The following is a 10,616-nucleotide window of genomic DNA, read 5'->3' on the forward strand; positions in this document are numbered from 1 at the left end:
AAAGGCTCTGCCCTGAAGGGTTTTGAGACTGTGGGCAAGTCACTTAACTTCTCAAGTCAGCTAAGCCCTCTCTGCCAGGGGCTGGGGGGCCTCACAGACACAGCACACGCAGCAGACCTCAAAGAGGGGCACTGGCTTGTTTTTAATGTCCCTTAGGCCTCCAGACTTCTGCTGCCAGGGCGGTCTAGTAGGTCCTCACTCCAAAGTTCCCTCCTGACTTTAGTGCCTGACCAGTGGCTAAAAGAGTCCACCAGATTTTTATTTAATCTTTAAAATCTACTTAAATTGGGCTCTAGCAGCATATTCTTTCTAACATGTTCCAGAGGTCCCTTATGGCTTCCCCGTTACCTGTGGCTGTAGTTAGCCAGCCCCTGGCTGCCAGCTACCCCAGCACACTCTGCGCACCCCGCACACCCCAGTACACCCAGCACACCCACAGGGCAGCTTTGGGCTATGGATGGGCCAGTTTCCAGGCCTGCTCACCCATGATAGGTCAGGCGGAGGGGGACAAGGGAAACTCACATCACACGTGTGTAGGAGCAATTGCCGAAGTTAAGGAGGGCAAGGGGTAAAATTTACGCTAGAAGAAAAAGGGTCATCAGAAAAGGTGGGTTAGACCAGCTGTGAAATTTCTCTCACATATGCAAGTGCTCACAGATGATTTTCAGGAAATACTGTTCATTTGTTTTCCTGTGATAATAGTATATTTACTGTTAAAAGAAAAAAAAGAGTACTTACCTTTTAAGAGATACTGATATCTTTATGGATGAAATGATGTGATGTTTGGGATTTGCTTCAAAAATCTTAAGGGGTAGTGAGAAAGACAGGATAAGAGAATACGTGAAATGTGCTATTGGTATTGTGTATATTTGAATCCATTTCACTATTCTCTTGGCTTTTGGAGATGTTTTAACATTTTTCCATAAGAGTGTTTTTTAGGCCGGGCGCGGTGGCTCAGGCCTGTAATCCCAGCACTTTGGGAGGCCGAGGCGGGTGGATCACGAAGTCAAGAGATGGAGACCATCCTGGTCAACATGATGAAACCCTGTCTCTACTAAAAATACAAAAAATTAGCTGGGCATGGTGGTGCGTGCCTGTAATCCCAGCTACTCAGGAGGCTGAGGCAGGAGAATTGCCTGAAACCAGGAGGCGGAGGTTGCGGTGAGCTGAGATCGCGCCATTGCACTCCAGCCTGGGTAACAAGAGCGAAACTCCGTCTCAAAAAAAAAAAAAAAAAAAAAAAAAGTTTTTTAAAATGTAGTTGCTCAAAAAATTCATGCCAGTTGATTTTTATTCACCAGGAAGTCAACTCCCACCAGAACTAAGGCCTCCACTCACTTTTGCAGAGCTCCACCCTCTAGCACAAGTCACCTCCTGCTGCTCAGGGGCCACCTCCAGACCTGGTTACTTTTTGTCAATGCACCGGGTATTGCTCCACAGAGTCATCTCTGGAGAAAGTTTCTTTCATTGTCTTTGGTCAATGATCCTCTGTCCCTCTCTAGCAGACTGACTCCAGTGGCCTTTGATTTTCAGTTTTTCCATCCTAACTCCAGGGGATGCTAAGAGGATCCACCCCCATATACACATCTACCAATCACAACACCTTTCTCCTGTTTCAAGAAGCTTCCCTTTTTCTGATATCTTTCTAGAATGATCGGCAAGGAGATGAAGAACTCCCTCCTGACCTGGAAATACTGAAATGGAACAGGAAATTCCAACAATTTCTGTCTCCATTATCTCAAGAATAATTAAACTGTTTAATTCATTGTTAAAAAGGTTGCCTGCCATAAATGCTAATATAGTGAGTGCTATTGAGCTCTTAACAAGCACCAGACATGTTTTAAGTACTTTACATGAATTAACTTAATTAATTCTCCTAACAATGCTACTGGCTAGGTACTATATTTTCCCTATTTTACAGGTGGAGAAACTGAGGCACAGAATTAAGTAATTGGTTCAAGGCCACAGCCAGTTAGTAGGAGAGTAGAGGATTGAACAAAGGGCATGCTTTGCCAGAGTCTGTGCTCCTGACCAGTGTGCTATAGTGCTTATCACAGCATTCAGTGCTATGGGAAAAACCAAGGTGAAAGAGAAAAGGCATAGCCTGGGCCTTTATCATGAGTCGAGTGGGGCTTTCAGACTTGTAGCTAACTCTGTATGGGCGCATGTGTGGTGTACTCCATGGATCACTATTAACTTACTTATGTTTGCTGTCTTGTAAGACGTGTGATTCTAGGTCTGTTTTGGGCAAGACCAAGCTCAGGGTGAAGGACGAGGCTAGGACCAGCTGCAGAAAGGTGAGAGACCTGCACAGTCTCTTCTGATGACATGAGCACTCGGGACGTTTAACCAGGATGAGAGAAGAAAAGGCTGTGCCGTGACAGCAGCTGTAGAAGCTGGTCCGACAGGCCTAAGTCTCTAGGTAGAGGGTACCAAGGTACCTCCTCAGAGAGGCTTTCTCTAACAGCCGTCTCTGAAATGCTAGCCAGCACCAGCACTAAGCCCCCATCCTCTATCCCTTACCCTGCTTTGTTTTTCTTCATAGCATTGAGCATTATCTAAAATTAAATATCATGGGGTTTTTTTTGTTGTTGTTTAGTGTACTGCTCTTTGCCAGTAGGCTTTGTGTCATGTGTTGCTCTATTTTCAGCATTTAGAACAATGCCTGGCACACAGTGGGTCCTCAATAAACAATGGCTGAATGGAAGAATGCATGCTCACCATCACCATTCAAAGAAGAATCAAGACCTCATGGATGGCTGAATAATCACTGTGTCTGCGCTACACTCAGGGGATGAGTCAGTCACCCTCTGGTTTAGCAGACTGCCACAGTGCCTGTCTCTCCTGGAGGGTGCTCAGCAGCTTTGGATTTGAAATGACATTGTAAAGATCCTCTCCTGGAATCACATTGGCTGGGTAGCTAGGAAGGGATACTGCCCTTGTCCAAATCCCAAAGCAAGGACCTTTTGTCTAGGGGAATTTATCAGTGGGCTCCTCCTACATGTGAATGGGAAAACTGGGATGGTCAGTTGGAAGTTAGGCCCCTAACTGGGAAAGAGAGGGTTTCCACAAGTTTGAAGTCTACTTCAAACCCTCGCCACAGAAGCATGGCTAATTTTTCTCTTGTATAATAGAGATGTACCATAAGGACTAGGAGTAGTTATCTCTTCCTACGGCCTAGAGGTGAGAAGACCTACAAGCACTCATGTGTTTTTGCAGGTCACAGAGTAACAGCCATTGCTCTAGTGGCTAGGATGTCATCCAGACACAAGGCAAAAGAAGATAGGTGCTGTTCTTTTTCACAAACTAGGAAGTACTTTCCTACTACACAACTTCATATAAAGGAGACAATGAGATCCTACCTAGTAGGATCTGTGAAGCTGACAAGAAGACACCTGGGTGAAAAGTGAAAAATACCAGCAATCCCAGACATTTTATATGCATAAGGCCAAGCATCCATCTACTTGCATTTACTCTGAAACCAGAGACTTCTTGTGATACAGGCTCATAGTTCATAATATTCTGTATATGTGTATGTACATATAATGTTTAAGTTATTTATGTCTCTGTTTGTAAGCAATATATTTCACATTTTTAAACTAGCTACAGGCTTTTGTAGATGTCATTTTTCCTATCTCAAGGTTGGTCTAGGGCTTAATTGTTTTTCGTTTGCAGGTGCCATGTCTTGAATTTGTCTACTGATTAGATGTTTGATTATTGCAATAGTAATGCACACCTTGTTTTAATAAGGGCCATGAGGATTGAGGGATTGAGAGTCATCACATCACAGGTCTTCTTCTCACTGCCATTAAATAGCCACGTGTCTTAGTGTAGGTCACTCCCTGGGCCTCAGCTTTCCAGCTCCAATTTGAAGAGGCTGGGTTAGAGAGTTACTAAGTTTTCTTTTGGAGGCAAAGAATCTACAATTCAAGTAATATTTTATATAAACACTGTACTTCTTTTCCTCATTGAGAGTAGCCACCATCATATGTAGGACATCTATTTATGGGACTGATCCATGTCCAGATTTGAGCATCAAATATTTCACTACAAAAATGTGTGTATGTTAAGATTTTGTTGTGTTTCCCAGTTCCTTTTTTAAGAAATCGAGTCCATTAAGGTATTTCATGCTCGGCTAACATGTCCATTATTTTTAGACAGTATGCTTAAAATAAAGGAGAGGACTTTATTTGATACCTTTATTTATATGCAAAACAGCGCACCATTCATGAGATATGAAAAACTCGTCAGATAGAAACCAGATTATATCTATTTTCACTACAAAATATTGCATTATATAAAGCAACAGAGACACAAAAAAACCCTGAAAAAGACTAAAATCTTTGGATAGCAGATGTGGTTTTTTTTTTTCCCTTGTCTCTAAAATACACTCCTTGTTTTAAGAGTTTCACAGCAGAGAACATGAAACATTTTCAGGTTATAGACTTTTCTTTTTGGTGTCACAGAGGAAAGTAGTTCTGAATTTTCTTTTTTTTAGGAAAATAACTTAGTTTTCTAAATTCATCACACGCACAAACATCACACACACAAAGAAGCTACTCTCCTTATAAACCGTTTGTAAAGGACTTCTCAGACATAACTACGGATAAGAATAATACACTTTTTTAAAAAACTATAATAGTGAAGTGCTAATGTTGCTGATCTCACAACAAAAGAACCTTTCAAGAACAAACATCTTGATATATAAAATATGTTTAGAAACAGGGAGAAGTGGGAAATTTGTTATAGAAGTGCAATATAGTTAGAGCAGAAAGAAAGACCACACACGGTATAATCTCAACAAACACAAAAGTTAGACATAATTATTCCACAGGAAAAAGTGTAAACACTTGACTATAAACAAATTGGCACAGAGTATCCAAAGTAAAAGTATCACCACTCTGAAAAATAAATGTCTTGAAGAAAATACTCTACTCCTTCTAACATAAATAAAAATAGGTTGTCTTTGTCTAACTGCACCTATGGGTCCACATGTTTAAGGTCACAAATAGATGTTTTTGGATATATAAAGGGGCACTTCGCCTGCAAAAGCAATCAGATATTAAATTTTCCATTTAAATATGGATTTTCCTGTCCATCTTGGTGTCATATCTTGGGGATAAAATCTCACCAAGCTCAAATCCTCCCACAGTGTGTCTATTTGCTCTCAAATTGTCTTTCTAACCTTACTAAGTATTCAGGATTTATTTGGATTCTAATATAATCTTTATTTTCGCAACAGAACGGAAAGTTTCCTGGTGCACCTTTCTGTGCTTTCCATCTCTGTATGGGAGAGATTCCCTCCTCTCCCTTCCTCCTCCCTTCCTCCCCAGTGTTTGGTGATTTGTCCGTTAGAAAAACTCCAGATAGCATAAAAGTGATTAGCCTGCATACTCTGAACTTCTGCCCTCATTCTTTCAACACATTAAGATTTTGTGAGAGGTGAATATGGGAGAACTCAAAGTCTCCAGTGGGTTAAAGCAACAACCCTTGGGGAGCCCCAGAGGCGGCTCATCTCGGGTGCCTCTGTGAGGTTCTCCTGGCCTGGAAAATCCCCCGCTGCGAGCCCCAGGGCCCTCCAGACAACTCCACCTGCCTGCGTCGGAAACCTTCCCTCGTCGCCCTGCTGACCAGATAGCTTCTTCCCCGGCCCCAGTCTCTCGCGGCGGCCGACTCGCTGGGCCACCGCAGCCTCCGCCACCCCGGGGGTCGCCGCCCGCATCCGTCGCGTTTCCCGGACCCCGGGACAGGCGGCCCCCAGCGGCGCACCCCACTCTACACGTCCAGGACGTGGTTGAGATAGGAGATGTAGCAGATGGCCAGGCGCAGGATCTCGATCTTGGAGAGCTTCTTGTCGGGGGGCAGCGTGGGCAGCAGTTTGCGGAGCTCGGCGAAGGCCAGGTTGAAGGCCTCCACGCGGATGCGCTCGCGGGTGGCGTGGGCCGAGCGGTACTTGGCCGTGGCGCGCCTGCGGCGGCGCTTCTCCTCCCGGCTCAGCTGCTGAGGGTGCGGGTAGAGCGCGGCCCGGCTGCCGCCCTTGCCGTCGCCCTCGGCCTCCTCCACCGGCTCCAAGTCCGACACGCTGCCCAGCACCTTGGCGTCCGCGCCGCCCAGGGACTCTGGATCCGAGTGCGCCGAGCTGGGATGGTCTGAATCTGCGGCTTGGTCCGGACTCAGCATCATTTTGGAGGCTGAGGAGGGGGTCGGAAAATTAGTCAATAAAAAGAATCAGGGTCTTTTGCTGGAGGGATGGCGGCCGAGGCCTACCACGCTGGCCCTCCCATCGGACTCGCGGCCCGGGCCCCCTCCCCACAGCAGGCCAGCGCGCGGCGCGGGCGGCGTCCTGAGGATCTGGCCCGAGGGCGCGAGCCCCTCGCCTCCTGGGCTCGGGAGCCGGCGGGGATCAGTTGTCCCCGGCCGCATTCTGGACCCGACACCTCGACCTGCAGGCGGCCATGGCGGGCCTGTGGTCCTGGGCCTGGGGGACGACCGCAGGCCTGTGGGTGGCTACTGGGTTTTCGTGCCTCCTCCGGCCAAAAGCCAACCGCTCTATTCCACCTCTTTCCCTTCGTCCCCTTCCCAGACAGACGAGTGATTCGGAAGACGAATACAGCTGGGTTTTCATGGGGGCGGGGAGTGCGCTTCCCTCCCCAGGAGCCTCCGGCGAAGCAGCCCGGCAGCCGCGGCGCCCGAGGGCCTGGCGCTGGTCTGGGGATGCTCCGGGGGCGCCCGGCGCTGGGGTGCGGGCCGTGCGGAACAGCCATCCCGGAGCGCAGGCGGAGAGCCAGCGGCTAGGCGCGGGAAGGCTTCTTGGACCCCTCGCGCTTCTCCGAAATCATAAAGAAATGACTAAACAAACGTGGGGGAGCCTTTCAAAAGAAAATTGACTCCGATGCCCTCGCAGCCTCCCAGAGCACCATCTGTCACGCAGACAGCCACACACATAGGGGACCTAGGGACGCGGCGACACGGGCTCAGACAATGCGCCCGGCACTCGGCCGACCACCTTGCGGGAAAATGCGGGCAGCCGGGTCGCCGGAGAGGATGCAGAGGGAAGGGAACAGAAGGGAACAGAAGGGAAGAGAAGGGAAGGGCCCGGGGCGGGGCGGGCGGAGACTAGCGGGTGCCGCGCGTGCTGTCCCGGCGGGAGCTGCATCTCCGCAGACAAAAGTTCGGGGGCTCCGGGAACCGGAGTTGGGCAGCCCGCAGCTGTCCCCGGGCGGCCTAGCCCAGTCCGGGAGTGCAGGTGCTTATCCTTCCTCTAACTGTGCCCTCTTGGAAACACCACCGGCCAGGCTTCTCCGGGGCGCCTGCAGCACCAGCCTCGACCGCGCGCCTTCTAGGAGGCAGCGGCTCCTAACCGCTGTGCTTCGGGGAAATTCCGGCTTCGAGAAAGGGTCCGGCGGGAGGAGAAAGGCCCCTGCAGGGGCTGCACGCACAGCCCCCGGACGTTGGGAGTGAGGACCCGGCTGCGAACTCGGGGCCCCGGCGTGGGCAGCCACAGCGACGCTCGGCGCGGGAGAAATCCGCGTCCGCGACGTGTAGGAGGGTTTGCTTCTAGAGAAACAAAAGCAAGGGGATCGGTGATCGGTTCCCAGCACCGCACTAGCTGAGAAGCGAATTGGGCCAAAACAGCTTTAATTTCCCTGCAAGGAAACCAGGTCCTCCACGGCAAAATAAAAACAAATGCCCCAGTGAACTGCATGTGACTCCCTACGGGCTTTTCTCGGGTACGTTTATGAGTAGAACAACTTGCACCTACACAGTCGGCTTGAAATCAAGAGCAGAAATACATAGGCGAGTAATGGAAAATCACAATAAGCCACTAAATAGTTGTAGTTCTGGTAAAAAGTTCCTGGGTTGCCCTCAAAGCATGTTAAATTCTCCTCCAGATCTTTAAAAAATTCATAAATAGTATGTCGTGTATGCGTTTTATTTCTTTGTGGAATGAACTGCAGCTATAAATGCAATATGAATAATCTAACTTAGTTTCAGGCTGAAAAAAATATTTAAAGGGGTCTTACCTTGCAAAAGCCTTTTTGATAATCTCTTCTCCAATCTTTAGAGTTAAAATTCCAGGGAATAGCAAGGGGAGATTCCGGAAAATATTAAAAGCAGCAAATATTTATTACATTCAAAAATGAAAAAGCAGCTGTCATCTCGCTGGTGTTCACAGCGAGGGACGATAATATCTCAGGATGTAGACGATATGAATGATTGTTCACTTAGTTGACAGATTTTTAAAAAACGCTTTTTCCTTTTAATTGTTCTCAAACATTTCAAGAAATTCGTTCTTGATTTTTTAAAGGACGTGTTGAAACGTCTCGTGCCTTTTTTCCTCTTCTAGGTCCCTATAAATAACAAAAGAGATGCAGAGATAAACACAATCACATCAAAGGGCTGATTCCTCCACTTTCTAATAGCAGAATAATCAATAAGAAAGATGGTTAAGATAAGACTCTGCTCCTATGGACGCCTTTCCTTTCTTTAATAGGGCTGAGCAGAAACTGGGAAGTGCAGGGCAGAGATGTGATCTTGCTCAGAAGTGATTTTTTTTTTTTTTTTTTGAGATAAGGCTTTGTTCAGCTGATGTCTCCCCAGTTCCCAGGAACACAATACTGTAACTCGGAGCTAAGGTTGTCTCTTCCTCTTCCCTCATTTACTTGTATGTTGTATAAACAGATACCTATTTTCCAGTTTCAAAGTCTTTCAAGGTTTGGTTATATCCCCCGTCCCCACCCCCTCCTCTCTTTACCTTGTAGCAAAATATATATAGTCAGTGGCTTGGAGATGCTTGGAGAAAGGTTGGTGAAAAGTGAACGTCTCCTGGAGTAACAGTGACAGGGAAGCAGAGAAAGATGGGAAGAGGGTGGGAGAGCCAGAGCAAAGAGGCAGAGATGCGTGTGTGGCTTCTGGGCTCTCCTGGTACCAATTGATTCAGCCTGGAGATGGTGGAAGAGATAAAGGCTTAGGAAGGGGGATGGAATTTTTTTCCTCTAAATTGATATTTAATGGGAAATCCTATTGGACAGAAACCTGGACATGAGTCACTTAATTGGACTTGACATCTGTCACAGTGTGGGAGTTTTCACAGCCCAAATATTTTAGCAGATCAGATTCCCACTGAATCTGTGCCATAAAATATAACAGTTGAAAGCAGTTCATGATAGAAATCTTAGCCTCTAAACAGTCTCTAGCTATAGTCAGGCTATTTTTTTTTTCAAGATTATTGACACAATATTTAAGTGCAAACAATATACTGACTATGGAAAAATCCCCTAGTATATTATAAAGCCATCATTTCCCCTTAATATTTAAAAAAATATTTGTTTTCAGAACATGGAAATATATGCTGTATAAGCGGCTGCAATAAATAGAAAGTATTTAGACATGCAACAGCTAACATTTATCAGAGATCATTTACATTTTAAAAGATACTTCAATAAGATTTGATTAAGCATATTAATATTTTTAAGAAATGATCTGCTCTGAGACTAACTTATCAATAGGTGGTAAGAACCTTTCAATAGATTAAGCCATTAGTGAAACTAGAAACAAAATCCACATATTCAAGGACCATGGTATGAGATCATTCTACTTTTCTGTATATGTTTTTCTCTCCACCCACTCATTCATTCAAGCTAAAATATGACATGCTACATGTGTTGATTATTGCACCTCATTCTTGCCCATCTTAACATGCTACTATATTTAGCTCTGTGGCAGTGCACTGAGTGAAGATGTAGACACAAATTGCCAGTGTATTTCAGCACATCATTCCTTTGCCTTACACGACCCCATGGCCCTGAATTTATATACTTTATAATTTAGAAAAAAACTAGTTCAATTATTTTGCCATTTTGTAGAGATACTCATAGTTAATATCAAATACATATTATTTGTGATTATTTTAGCTTTTTTGATTATTCAAGCTTATAGAAAGAAAAGAGCATTATAGCCTTACTTCCACCTCCCCAATTCCTAGGGGGACATTTGTGGAGAGAGGAGTCCTCACTTGCCTTCCTTAATTTTGCCTTCAAAGCAGATTTTATCACCAGGAAAGGCACGTTGAGCAGCCCACCCTTGGGAGTGACCCCCAGTTTTTCATGGCTTCCACAAGTACTATTTGCCTTTGCCCACATTTTTGCTCCTGTGAGAGATTCCTGGACCAGAATGGGGCAGGGGTGGAGGAAAGGAGGGAGTACCTCCACCAAATAAGGGCACCAACACTCCCCTGCCTTGCTTCTGCCTAACCCCAGCACAGAGGTATATTTTAAATATCCCCAGAACATTGAAGTGAAGACAGAAGCCAGCCCCATACAGGTGGCAACAGAAACAGGATAAACACCTCATGGTGGTGATGGTGAAGGGAGAAGGGAGCTTTCCTCACTCTAGTTAGGAACAGCCAGTGCTAAGCATTCACGCACAAGCAAGAGCTTGCACACAGATGCACACCCACAGATACCTGTACCTTTTCTCCCTTTCCCCGACCCTTACTCCAACAAGCTGGCTGGCTCTATTAGACCACACATTTAGACTGACGGATTGAAAAAAACTAGTGGGTCTAATCACTATAGCTGTAGAGTAGGCAGTTGCTACAGTGGAAAAGGACCAGC

At 46.2% G+C, this 10,616-nt stretch overlaps 1 protein-coding gene across 1 annotated transcript; it reads right to left on the minus strand.

Moving 5' to 3' along the window:
* Positions 1-4,185: 4,185 nt before the first annotated feature.
* NHLH2 (nescient helix-loop-helix 2) lies at positions 4,186-8,934 on the minus strand. The gene is made up of 3 exons (XM_035252564.3): positions 8,756-8,934; positions 8,025-8,351; positions 4,186-6,191 (listed from the first exon to the last, which is right to left on the minus strand). The coding sequence occupies exon 3, from the start codon at positions 6,181-6,183 to the stop codon at positions 5,776-5,778; it is 408 nt and encodes a 135-aa protein (XP_035108455.1). The 5' UTR covers positions 6,184-6,191; positions 8,025-8,351; positions 8,756-8,934; the 3' UTR covers positions 4,186-5,775.
* Between the last annotated feature and the right edge of the window lie 1,682 nt (positions 8,935-10,616).

The sequence above is a fragment of the Callithrix jacchus genome, chromosome 7 (genome assembly GCF_049354715.1).
Source record: "Callithrix jacchus isolate 240 chromosome 7, calJac240_pri, whole genome shotgun sequence".
Classification (NCBI taxonomy): Eukaryota; Metazoa; Chordata; class Mammalia; order Primates; family Cebidae; genus Callithrix; species Callithrix jacchus.